The sequence below is a fragment of the Myotis davidii genome, unplaced genomic scaffold, assembly GCF_000327345.1.
Source record: "Myotis davidii unplaced genomic scaffold, ASM32734v1 scaffold75, whole genome shotgun sequence".
Lineage (NCBI taxonomy): Eukaryota > Metazoa > Chordata > Mammalia > Chiroptera > Vespertilionidae > Myotis > Myotis davidii.
This window is the reverse complement of record NW_006286977.1, coordinates 595,459-609,073: the sequence shown is the minus strand read 5'-3', so window position 1 is coordinate 609,073 and position 13,615 is coordinate 595,459. Positions and strand designations below refer to the sequence as shown.

Sequence of the window (13,615 nt, the reverse complement as noted above, 5' to 3'; positions counted from 1 at the left end):
GTATTTTAGTTGTATTTGCATTTTGTTCCTGAGAATGTGTCAGTGTAGCTTCCACTTAACTCCACCACCCTTTTTAAGCCTCTCCACCTTTTTAACAACTCATCTTTGGAGGTTTCCTTCGTGGACCCATGACTCCATCTTGTCGGGTAGAATATAACATGACTTGTGCAGGGTTGATTTGGTCACCACTTACTGAAAGCTTCCTATGGGCCAGGCACTGAGTTGGGGACAAAGGAGGAGTCCTGGCCCTTAAAGTTCCCAGCCTCACAGTAGTGTAGGAAGAGAAGAGAATATGGAGACCAGATGCTTATGGGCTGCCCCCATTGGGAGCTTAGAAAAAGCTATGTTAATTCCACTTCATTGTTTGGATCTCATAGAGAAGGTGACATTTGAGATTTGTGAGTTGGCGAGCTTATACTGTGTGTTAGCCATTTTTCTATAAATGCCCATTTAATTCTTACAACAAGCCTAGGAAGGAGTTATAGCTGTGAATTAGAGGTGGAGCTGGAATTTGAACCAAGACTTGTCTTGACTGCAAAGCCCATGTTCTTTATGTTGGCTATATTTTTTGCTTTAAAAGATGAGTAGGAGTTTGACTGACTAGGAAGACCCTCAGTTGTCGTATTTATTATGTTGTTAAGAAGATGAAAGGAAGTCTGGAAATAGGATCTTGGGAATGGAGAAAGAGGATTAAAAGAGAAATAAGACAGAAAAAGAAAGGAGCTTAATTGTAATTGTAATCTAGTAATGGCCTCTTTGGCACTGCTTTTCATGAAGTACAGAGTAGTTATGGAACATTAGAGTGACTAATTGACTTAATTTTTTTTGTACCAATTTCTATTTTCCCTTAAGAATTTGTATCCTAACTTGATCACTTCTGATTGTGTCATTTATTTGTGTTGAAAATTAAGTGCTAATATTAACACTATACCTCCCCTTCTACCACCCCACTCCCTACTTGAATTACTTTATTTCCTTGATGCCTGCCATCACAATGTGTTTTTACTGGGTACTGTCTTAACCTTTTAGTTACATCATTCAGCATTTATAGTACAGTAGGAAAAAGGGAAGGAAGGGAGTGGTACCTACCTGAGAACTCAGTATTATTATCTTCATTTTAGAAATGAGAGAACCTAGGGCCAGGACTTGGCAAAATGTGTTGATTTGCATCTCGGTCTTTCAGTCCCTAAAACTTGTGTGCTTTGTGTCATGAAGGGAAACTTAGGTTCCTACCCTTTCCATCACTTAGAGACACTCAGCTGATCTCTTCAGTTTTGATTTCCTCTTGTTGGTGGAGGAGGAAGCTTGAACTCAGTGCCTCCTGGTGTTTCTCTTAGCTCTAGCTTTGAGAGGTTAGATTCAAGTTTAGTTTAGCTGAAGAAGAAAGATGGAAAGCCCCTGCGGAGAGAAACGAGCTTGCATTTCCCATAGCCCCTACCTACCAGCGCTTCGCACTAGGAGGCTCCCAGACATTTAATTAACCAACCCTCTTGTTCCTGTTGAAAAGCTCACTGTTCTGTTAACCTTACCTGAGTATTTTTTGAGAGATTTTCATCCAGTTTTTTCTGCATCATCTCAAATTTTACAGTTTGTTTATCATGTGCATGTTTTGTTTACGTCTTACTCTCGGTGTGCTTTATGTGGGACATAACCTAGGACTTGGTCATCTTTTCAGTGTTTGGTATGACCATTTGAAATAGAAGCATACACAAGAATAAAAAGAAGGATTTGCTGAAAAACCAAAGGTTTGTCTTTATGGAGGCTTATTTGAATTCACATTCTGTTGGTTGAATTGATTTGTTGGCATATAAATGTATCCTGATGGACTGCTCTGAAAATCTAACTTCGTGCTTTTTGACCTTTTTAAAGTCAGACACTGCTTTACTAATTGGAAGAAGGAAAGCAATGAATCACTCCTTGGAGAATCTGCAGATGCACTCACTCAAAACTTCCTGTGCAATTGAGGAACAGGAGGATTCAGCTGACTGATGGGTGCCTGGTTGACCTCAGGTCTTACCCAGAGGATGGCAGAGGTGGAGAGACAGGAGATGTTACGTAGAGGAGTCCAGAGAACACTTGGCCAGTTCATTTGGGTTTTTTACTTTGTTATTTTTAAATGAATGCCTTTCCCTTTCAAAGCAAGATAGTTCCTTTCTTTCCTTTATATACCTTACAGGAACACAGCACTCGGCAATTAGTCATCTGCAGTAAGCATTTGAGTGTCTTCCACCTTTAAAAAGGAATAATTGCTTTCTCAGTTATTTTGCTCCTACTCTCTCTTCCCTTCACTTTCCTTCTTATCCTGGCAAATTTCTGGAAATAGTAGTCTTAATCTTCATTTTCTCACCAACCATCCACTCCTAAAGTCATTGCCCAGGATGCTTCATTACCACATCTGTTGTTGCATTTTTAGTCTTTGCCTTATGTGTGCTCTCTACAACTGTTGCCATCCTGCTTCTTGATACTCTTCCTTTCACCTCCCTAATCACTCTCTTTTGGCTTTCTTCCACCCATTTGTCACTTTTGTCCAGTCATCAAGTCCTGTTGATAATGCAGAATCGAACCCGGGAACCTTGAGTCCGCAGGCTGACACTCTATCCATTGAGCCAAACCGGTTGGGCCTCTCCCCCTTCTTACTCCTCTTCTCTTTCTCTTAGTTTCCCTGCTTCCCTGTCTTTTACCCCTTTGGGGAGCTCTTCTGCTAGTACCCCTGGCTTCAAACATCATTTACGATGATCCCAGGCCTGACTCAAGCCCATAAATAGGCTTCAAATGCAGCATGGCCCAAACTATACTCCTTCCTATTTGTTTTCCTTTTTCTCCAAACCCTCTCTTCCTGCAGGTATCTCTAGTGATACCCATACCCACATAGCTGACGAACTTAGAGACTCAGAGAGCCCATGACTCAAACCTGACCCTTCTTCCTTATCACCTTTGTGGTTGCTTCATTTTCCCTTGGACAACTGTAATAGCCTCTTAATTGGTCCTCTTGTATGAGTCCTCTCTTTTCTCCAGACTGATGACACTTTCAAATATGCAAATCTGAGCTTATCTCTTGCTTGCTTAAAATCATTAAATGTCTGTTCAGTACCAAAAGAATAACGTTTAAATTCTTTAACAAGACCTAGAAAATCATTTGTGCTTGTCACCCTTGCTCTCTCCAGCACTGTCTTTCCTTATGTTGTGCTCCAGCCATGGGACTTTTGCAGAAGTTGTTTACAACCACTCAAGATGTGTTCAGTCCTCCTCCTTTTTAAACTGCTCCTTTCCCCTTACCTTTAAGGCTCAACACAGTTTCATTTCTTTGAGGTCACTTTCTTGACACACTCTCCACTCACAGTGTGCCTCTTCCCTGTACCCCCAAACTTACTACAGTGAGTGTATTTGGTTATCTGACTTCCTTCCGCATTAATCAACAAGACCTTTGCCTTTTTTAGACTGTGTCTTATTCCCAGATCCCAGGGCCTAGCACAATGCATGGCACATGGCAGGTTCTCAGGAAGTTAATGATGTTGGGTCTGAGAATGCTGAGAAGAGAGGGAAGGGAACTTGCTGTGGTTAGGATGGTGAAACCTGTCAGTGAGGCCTGCTGTGGGCAGCAGGTGGATGTGGCACGGTGCATTTCATTGAGAAGATAGGTAAAGATTTTCTACTAAATGCTGATCACTTTTTTCTCTTCTACAAACTTAGGTTTTCATGCCTCCTCCCCTCCGATTTCAGAGCCAGAACTGCCTCCTCACCCCCTGTTATTTACCCCAACCATTTCCATCAATTATGATGTCTTGCTTCATTTGTCGGCCTATTTCTGGTGTCTTGAGTTTCTCTTCTATTAGTCCTTCCCAGTGCCTATGAACATGCTTAAGTTGTCCCTTCCTAACAAGAGATCACATTCCTCCAGATGTCCCCCCAATTAAGCAAATGCCCAGTCTTCTACCACAACTAAGTTTTTGGAAGCGATGAATCTTCAGTTGTTTGTTTATGTATTCAGTTTCCTCTCAATTCTGAGACTTTACCCCTCTACTGAAACCCTTCTCAGTTCACTAGATTTCTTCCTGCGACATTTGTCTTTGACTTTTCTGGTGAACTGCCCACTTCTTTATCAGTTTACTCTGGATGTTGACATTTTCCAGGCTTCTGCTCCATTTAACTACTCTCTGAATGTTACCTCATTAATAATGCCTTCAGCTCTCACTCTACACAGAAAACTTCCAAATCTCTAGCTCTAAGCAGATCTTTTGATCCTACACTTGTCTGCTTAGTGGACACCTTTCCTATCTGGTTGTCATGAAATCACCTCAGACTTAACCTATTCTACACTGCATCCATGGTTTATTTTCTTGTTCCCATCCAATGTGTCTTCCATATCTTGAGAATGGCCTAGCATTAGGTGAGTAAGCCAAAAATCCTAAACTCATCTTCACACTCCGTCCTCTACACCTCTCACATCTACTCCGTCCATTTTCACCAACGAAAATCCTGTCTCTTCTCTTTACCCCCTGCCATATCCTGAGTATAGCCCTCTCCTTTCAGGATTTTTGCTCATGTCCCAGCTTTCTGACTCTAACTTCTCCCGACTTCCCTCATCCTTCACACTGTCCTGTATACAGTTTTCAGAGTCATTTTTATAAAATTGAAATTTGATCATGTCATTTCTTTGTTTTAAACATTCATTGGCCTCCTAGTTTTTACAGGGTAGTGGTCAAAATTCTTAGGCCAGCATCAAAGTCTTTCAAAATTGGGCCATACTTAAAAAAAAAAAGACATACAATCTCAACTGGTATTTTCTCTTTTAAAAAAAAAATATATTTTATCGATTTTTTAAAAAATATATTTTATTGATTTTTTACAGAGAGGAAGGGAGAGGGATAGAGAGCTAGAAACATCGATGAGAGAGAAACATTGATCAGCTGCCACCTACACGCCCCCTACTGGGGATGTGCCCGCAACCAAGGTACATGCCCTTGACCGGAATCGAACCTGGGACCTTTCAGTCCGCAGGCCGATGCTCTATCCACTGAGCCAAACCGGTTCTGGCTATCGATTTTTTTTTTACAGAAAAGAAGGGAGAGGGATAGAGAGTTAGAAACATCGATTAGAGAGAAACATTGATCAGCTGCCTCCTGCACATTCCCTACTGGGGATGTGCCCGCAACCAAGGTACATGCCCTTGACCAGACTTGAACCTGGGACCCTTGAGTCCGCAGGCTGACGCTCTATCCACTGAGCCAAACTGGTTAGGGCGGTATTTTCTCTTTTAAACAACAATATTTACAAGCTGTTTAGAATAACACACTGATACACACACACAGACATGCCGCAAGTACAGGTATTTTATATTTTAATCCTCACCTTACGGTACATTTGTTGACTTTAGAGAATGAGAAAGGGGGAGAGAGAGAAGCATCGATGTGAGAGAAACATTGATCGGTTGCCTCCTTTTATGTACCCTGACCGGGGATTGAACCCACAACCTAAGTATGTGCCCTGACAGGGAATAGAACTTGAAACCTTTAGGTGTACAGGACGATGCTGGAGCTAGCCACCTGAGCCACCGTCCAGGCAGTATAGGTATTTTTACCTCTGGTTTATACTGAATGCCAGTAGAGGTGATGAGTACTTCTTTTTAAAGCCCATGATCAGAAAAGAGAAACCCATTTTCCTTCCTCACACCTACCTTCCTAAAATCGTTTTTAATACTTTTCCTTCCATTTCCTTTTATAGAGCTCATTGCCAGACTTATGTAGGGTTAAATGGTCAGTTTTTACAATTTATTTTTGCTTAAACTATGTATATGCTTTTTAAAAGCATAAGCACGCATGATTTCCCCCCATTTCTCACCTTCATTCACTACCCTCATGCCCCTTATACTCTAACCATGTGGTGTCTCCTATAGAGGCCGTTTGCACTTTGATCACATCACACCAGGGTTTTTCTTACAGCTCAACATGTATCTTTTCAAATACCAGGGCTTCCATCAGTGTTCAGCTCTCTGCCCTCTCCACCCTCCTGTGTTCACATAAAGTTACATATGTTAACTTTATTTTAGTATTCAATGCAGTAAGAGGTAGTATACAATTATGCAGTTAAGAGTGTAAACTCAGGCCTGCTGGGCAGCTCAGTTGGTTAGAGCATTGTCCCGATACACCAAGGTTTCAGGTTCGATCCCTGGTCAGGACACATAAAAATCAATGAATGCATAAATAAATGGGACAACAGATCTGTATTTGTCTCTCTCTCTCTCCCTGCTTTCCTCCCTCTCCCACTACTTCTCTTCCTTCTTCCCTCTCTCTAAAAATCAATGAAAAAAAAAAGAGTGTGAATTCATGGGCCAAACTGCTTGTTTGTGGACCCTGGATCTGCCACCTAAAAGTCACATGACTTTGGATAAAGTATTTAACTTCTCCATGCCTCAGCTTCTTCACCATGGGGTATATTAAGATGAAATGAGCTGACATATGTAAAGTGCTTAGTGTAGACCTGGCACTGTTAGATATTAACTAATGTCACTATCACTTGATAATTTTTTTCAAGATAAATGTAACTTCAGAGCCTCAGTCCCAGAAATTCTTATTCATTAGTTCTGGATGGGTCCTGGAATGGTTGTCCAAGGACATTTACTGTCTTCCTAGGGTCTGGGCAGGCTCAGCAGTGTCATTTCTAGTTTGAGGGCCTAGCACAGTACTTGGAGCTTTCATTCATCCATTATCTATTGGATGCCTACTGTGTGCCAAGGATTGTTCTAGAAACTTGAGAGACTGCGATGATAATACTGACAAAACCTTTGCCTTATGGAGCTCATCTGGTGTGGGGAAGATGGGTACTAAACAAAAAAGGAAATGTATATAACTGTGTTGCTGGATAATTGATAGGTGCCGAATGGAGGGGCGGTGCAGTGTAAAGGGGTTTGGGAGTGGATTCTGTCTTAAAGAGGGTTATTGGGAAGGCCGTGTGTCTGAGAAGGTGATACTTGAACCGAGATCCTATATAAAATGAGTTTACAAGTCGTGCACACATTTGGGGGAACAGCATTCCAAAGAGAGGGAAGGGCAAGTGCAAGGCCGCAAGGTGGTGATGAGCTTGAAGTATTTAAGGGACAGCAAAGTCATTGTTCCTGCAATGGAGTGATGGAGAGGTACTGTAGGAGATGGGCTAGGGAGGAAGGAGGAATGTTCCTGGTAGGCAGGTCATAGGAGAGACTTTGGATTTTGTTGTGAGATGGAAGCCATGGAGGATTCTGAGCAAGAGTCCATTTTTAAAAGAACATGGCTGGGCCCGGCTGGTGTTGTTCAGTGATTGAGCATCGACCCAGGAACCAATAGATCTTGGTTCAATTTCCAATCAGGGCGTATGCCCACGGTATGGGCTCAGTCCCCAGAACGGGGGTTTACAGGAGGCAGCCGATCAACGATGTTTTTCTCTCATCAGTGTTTCTATCTCTATCCCTCTCTCTTCCTCTCTCTATAAAAATCAGTAAAATATATATTAAAAAAAAAAGAACATGGTTGGTGTGGGGAGAGTTGGCTATCGGAAATGTGTGGGTGCTGCCATGTGTGGAAGCGGTAAGGCCACTGCAATAATCCAGGCCAAGAATAGGAGAGGCTCTGGTATGAATCAGGGTGGTGGCTTGGGGAGAATGTGGTAAGAAGTGCTCAGATTCCAAATCGATTCCGGTGGTAGAACTGAGAGAACCTGCTGATGGTTAAGTGGGGTTGGGGGAAGAAGAAAGGAAACTAGGTGACTGACTGCTTGTGGCCCAAGCTTAGGTGAATGGTGGTTTCTCCTCCTGAGATGGGAAGTAGTGGGTTTGGGGCTCAAGTGCAATTTGGACATGATAAACTGGAGATGTTTAGTCCACCTCACCGGCAAGTCGAGATCGGGGAGAGGGTCAGGTTGCAGATACAAATGTGGCAATCAGTTTATTGTTAGAACACAGGTCCTGAGAGATTAGGGTAAGCCATTTCAAAGAGAAGGTATTTGAATAAAACTTTGAAGAATGAGTATGATTTCCAAAGGCAAACAATAGGGAAAATAAAAAAATATTTACATCCAGGTATCACGTTCTTTTCCCCTGGCCTCTTGTTGAATTTGTTCAAGGGGCTGCAGACCTGGTTGATAACCTTTTTTCACCAGTAAACCACTTAGGTTCTCTCCTGAAAAGGAAGCCAGAACAGATTACATATTAACTGATAAGCCAACCAAATTCCACTATTCCTCAGTGTTTACAAATTGAAAATTTAAGTTGGGCCCTAGAGGTGAGGAATGTGCATGTGTTTTGCTTCACTCTGTGCATCTGCTGTGAATTGGGATGTGTTGATTTTGGTGTGGGTGCTTTCGTATGCTGTCTGTCATTTCCACCGTGCATTTTACATTTTGGGGCAGTTTTACTTCTACTGATATTGACTTTATTATGTACTTGACTCAAACTGCTAATTTATTTAGTCAAGTTAAAACCACAACTGCAGCCTTGAGAAATTGGGACTCTTCTTTTCTCTCTCATTACTCATATCCCTCACTGGTGTCTGTCTTGACTCCTGCTTTGTCTGAAAGAAAACACACATAACAAAACCAGTCATGCTTTGTCACTCTATCTAGGTAGAATTTTATTTGAAGTAGAATATTGCTTATCTTTTTGTTTATTTCCATGATAACTGTAATCATAAATTTTGCACAAATTTTGATCTAAATAGAGAAAAATTACTAGATGTTTGTTAAATTCAATGGGGTAAAGATTGTGCATTGAAAAAAATTCAGTCTATGAAGTAGTCTAAGATCCTTTTAGAGCTGATATATAAAATTCATACCAGTCAGTAATGCTGTTACCTTAAAACAATCTTAACCTATATACTATCATTTGTCTTTGTGCTGAAAAGGGATAAGATGTATGTATGAAACGTCAGGCCTTGTATTATACTTTCAGCCATTTTTCTATTTAGAAAAGGGGTTGCATTAAAGAAAAGTAGTCATAGTATTTACCTCTAGGTGGGTAAAGTCTTTTAGTCTTCAAAGTTCTTATAATAGATTTGGTCAAAATTTTAGGTTTGTATTTATCTTGAATTAATAAGACCACTACTGCTCTATACCCCGTGTAGGTACATTGGTTTTCAACAATTGCACAATTCAGGATCCCAGTATTTTATACATACAAGGCGTTCTGGGCAAGAAGAAGCGTCTCTAAAAAAGAACATTGTCTGGCCTGACCGTGTCTTAGTTCAATGGTTGAGCGTTGACCTATGAACAAGGAGGTCACGGTTTGATTCCCGGACAGAACACATGCCGGGTTGTGGGCTCCATCCCCTGTGTGAGGCATGCAGGAGGCAGCCAATCAATGATTTTCTCTCATCATTGATGTTTCTGTCTCTCTCCATCTCCCTCTCTGAAATCAATAAAAATATATATATTTTAAAAATAAGAAAATTGTCTGGATCTTATGTAAACTACAGATAGCTTTCTTTATTTGAAAAAAAAGTTAAATGCCGAAAAATACAGATAATATAATAAACACCCCAATACAGAATAACTAAATGTCAGTAACTTATATATTTTGTTTTAAATCTTTCTTTAATAAATAAACTTCACTGAGAATGTAAAGACATGTCTGCCCTCCATATCTGCCCCTTCATGCCACTCTTTTTTACCCTTCAGAGGAATTTAGTGTGAACTATTTCTTTTTTAAAAAATATATTAATTAATGCAATATTTTGGCATTCTGGTATGCATCACTTAACATGTTTCTGAGACTCATCTATTTTTGAAATATAGATCTAGTTCATTCTTTTCAGCTATATAGTACTTCATAAGAATTTAGCACACTGTTTATTAACTAGGGGCCCCGTGCATGAATTTGTGCACCTTGAAAGGAACTGTGGGCCGTGAAGCTGCGGTGGGCACAGGGGCAGGTCTTGGCCCATCCTTCACGCCCCTGCCCGGACCCTTCCAACTGCAGCCCCCAGTCTCCTGTCTACTGGCAGCTGATGGCGCAGAGCGATTGGGACCGGCGCCAGCAGCAGGTTCCAGGGGTGGCTCCAGCACTGGCTGCAGATGTGAGGGGGGCTGGCACCGGCAGTGGGTGTGAGAGGCAGCTGCTGGTCCTGATCACCCCTCAGGAGCAGGGGAAGGTGGAGAAGCCCTGAAGGGCGATTGGGGCCAGCAGCCGCCACTCACACCTCCTGACGGCGCCGAGCAATCTTGGCTGGTGCCGGGTGCTGACAGCGGGTATGAGTGGCGGCTCCAGTGCCGGTAGTGGGTGCAAATGGGGCTGGCACCGGCAGCAGGTATGAGTGCCAGGCGGGATCACAGTGTGTGGGAGCAAAATATTTTTAGTAACCACCAGAGGCTCTCCCAACAACAGCGACAGGTGCTCCACCTTGATCTGGCACCCCCACTCACCTGCTCCACCATCCCACTGCTGCTGACGCCCACCATGTTCTGTGTGTGCTACCTGGTGGTCAGGGCATATCATAGTGACTGGTTGTTCGGTTGTTTGGTTCCACTGTACAGACAATTTGCATATTAGCCTTTTATTATATAGGATGAGTTCATTATTCTGAATGATAATTGCTTATCTGTTAACATAAGCTACAAGTAAGTAACTTTTAGTTACCTTGGCTGTTCTTTGCTGTCTAGCTTTATGTCTTTCTTGGGTAGCTTTCCTGAGTTTGATCTTGGGTCTTTCATAGCACTTCCCACCCACTGGATATTTGTTTGTTTGTTTATTTATTTATTATTTAATATTTTTATTGATTTCAGAGAGGGAGAGAGAGATAGAAACATCAAAGATGAGAGAGAATCATTGATTAGCTGCCTCCTGCACGCCCTCCACTGGGGATCAAGCCCGCAACCTGGGCATGTGCCCTGATCAGGAGTCGAACCATGACCTCCTAGTTGATAGGTTGATGCTCAACCACTGAGCCATGTCAGCCAGGCCACCCACTGGATTTTTACGCTGCAGTAGAGTGCCTTGTGATCTAGTTTTCCCACCTGTGTGACAGACTAAGTTTTCTTTCTTTCTGCTCCAAAGGAACTAGGAAGCTGGTGAGCTGAAGAAGCAATCTGAAAGGTTGGGACAGGCTATTTCAATCAGGCTGGCTTCTAGTGTGCCTTTAATGGCATCATTAGTGAGTATTCTTGGTGTTGATTTTTCTTGCTATAATAATGGGTGTGATGTTTCTCAGTTGCTGGCTGTCTCCTGAGGATATCACGGAGGTTGCTTTATTAATTTAGGATACATTACATTCTAAGATTTCTTCAGGAAAGTTATATGTCTGCGTGAGGGTTCTTTATGTGTGGTTATTTCAAAATAAGAGCTACACAATTAGGCTTTCTGCTGAAATATCGGAATCCAATGTCTGCCATTAAAAACACATTGGTTGCAAAGCTTTATTTGTTTCTAAAGCATCGATTTAATGTGTGAGCTAACAATTCAATCAAGAAAATAGATTTTTAAAAAAACTTCTCTCAGTGTCCTTATTCTTGAATTCATGGCTATTTAAAAAGCACGCCCTCTCCGAATTTCTGTTAATATGACTTTTTTCTTCTTCATTTTTTTGAGGGAAAACTTTAAACAAAATTATCATAGACTAATAATGATAAAAGCATTATTGACACAAAAGATCATTTTCAAAACCTTCAACCTGTATACAACAGCACAAATTTACCATGACTTTAGATCCAAGTTGTGAAGTAGGCATCTGTTCATAGGAAACGTGCAGAGTCAGAATCAAGTTGCCTCTCAGGAATCTGGTGTTTACCCTTTTGTTATGGAACAGTTGTACTGTTCTAGGCTCTGGGCATCCAGGGAAGAATGGGATAGGAATAGTCTCTCGTGTGAAAGTTTACTCTAGATGGGAACAAATGAAATAGGAGTTGATCCTAAGTCCTGTGCTGAAGATGAAAAGGATGATAATGCTGGTGAGGGGGCAACAGTTGTCTCAGAGATCATTCACCCAGAACCGGTTGTGCATGCAGGAGGATGCATCAGGAAGAAGAAAACCATTGTTCAAAATAGAAGGATGTCATGGCCATCCTTTCATTCATTCATCCAATTTACTGAGCACCTGCTCTTTGTTTGGGAGTGTTCTGGATGCTGATCATCTGTATTGAACAAGAGGGACAGAAAAGTATCTGTTCATGAAGTTTTTATTCTGGAAGGGGAATACTTACATAAACAAGAAAAGAAGTAATGTGAGGGTTGGTGCATTGCAGATGAGTAGGGAACGCAGGAAGCAGTAGGATACCTTTAATGAAAATAGACTGCCAAAGGATAAATTTTAAAGACATCTATAAGATATTCAACAGATTTTACTTTATACTGTCCATTTCCCCCATTTTAATATACTTTTCCCGTGCACAGAGCCTACTGTATTGAAACCTCAAGCATAATTTTATTGTCTTAACAAAATCCATCATCAGCCCTAGGCTTCTGGAGACAGATTATTACCTTCTCAGAAGGTAATCTTTTCAGAGTTGAAGTGAAATATGGTTAACTTGTTTTTTGGAAGGTTTGAAGAAAGGAGAGATATTGTACCTAAATTTTGTTTGCAAGAGTATAAAATACAGCTCATTTTATGCAGAATGAAAAAAAAACCTGTTGTGGAGATAATAACTTTAAGTTTATATCTGGAAAGCTGAGACCCGATAGATTATATATCAAATTGCTATATAACGTATTTGGTAACACATATAGTTTGAGTTTTAAAATACTGTAGCTGCATCAGGAAACATATTACAAAGGAAGGGTATGCGTTTCTAACACGAGAATTTAATGAAGTCTAAAAAAAGAGAAAATCAATCTCTTTGCAAAACAAAACATCTTTATTCATTTTATATATTTTTACTTACATATATACACACACACACACACACACACACACACACACATACACATACATACATACACACACTTAAAATGTTGGGGGTGCTACCAAAATATAACTAATATGAAGGCCAGATACTTTTTTCTTCCTCTTAAAAAGAAAGTTTCTTTTAATAGCAGTTTTAGGTTCACAACAAGACCCAGTAGAAAGTATAGAGAGTTCCTATATGCCCCTGGCCCCATACATGCACTGTCAACATCTAGCACTAGACTGATATTTTCTTTTTACAATCGATAAATCTACATTGACACATCATTATAACTCCAAATTCCTAGTCTACATTTGGGTTCAGTATTGCTGTCATACATTCTGTTGGTTTTGACATTATAATATCATGCAGAATAGATTCACTGCCTATCTATTTATTTCTCCCTCCCCTCAACCCTGCCTTTTCTAGAATGTTATATAATTGTAGTTATACAGGATGTAGCCTTTTTCAGATTGGCTTTTTAATTTTAGTAATATGCATTTAATATTCCTCAAGTCTGAACATGGTAGCTTATTTTAGTGCTTAATGATATCCCATTGTTTGGATGTACCACAGTTTATCCATTCAACTACTGAAGGACATCTTGGTTGCTTTCACGTTTTGGTAGTATGAATAAAGTTGCTATAAACATTCATGTGCAGGTTTTTGTGTGGACATGTGTTTTCAACTCTTTTGGGTAAATATCAAGGAGTGAGATTGATTGCTGAATTGTATGGTAAGAGTATGTGTTTTTGTAAAGAAACATCAAACTGTC

At 40.8% G+C, this 13,615-nt stretch overlaps 1 protein-coding gene across 1 annotated transcript in view; it reads left to right on the top strand.

The window, feature by feature from the left end:
• The first annotated feature begins 1,973 nt into the window (after positions 1-1,973).
• VAPB (VAMP (vesicle-associated membrane protein)-associated protein B and C) overlaps positions 1,974-13,615 on the top strand; it is a 44,357-nt gene continuing 32,715 nt past the window's right edge. The window contains exon 1 of the mRNA XM_015560734.1: positions 1,974-2,010. Coding sequence (XP_015416220.1) covers positions 1,989-2,010 — 22 coding nt within the window. The 5' untranslated portion in view covers positions 1,974-1,988. The remainder of the gene's footprint in view (positions 2,011-13,615) is intronic.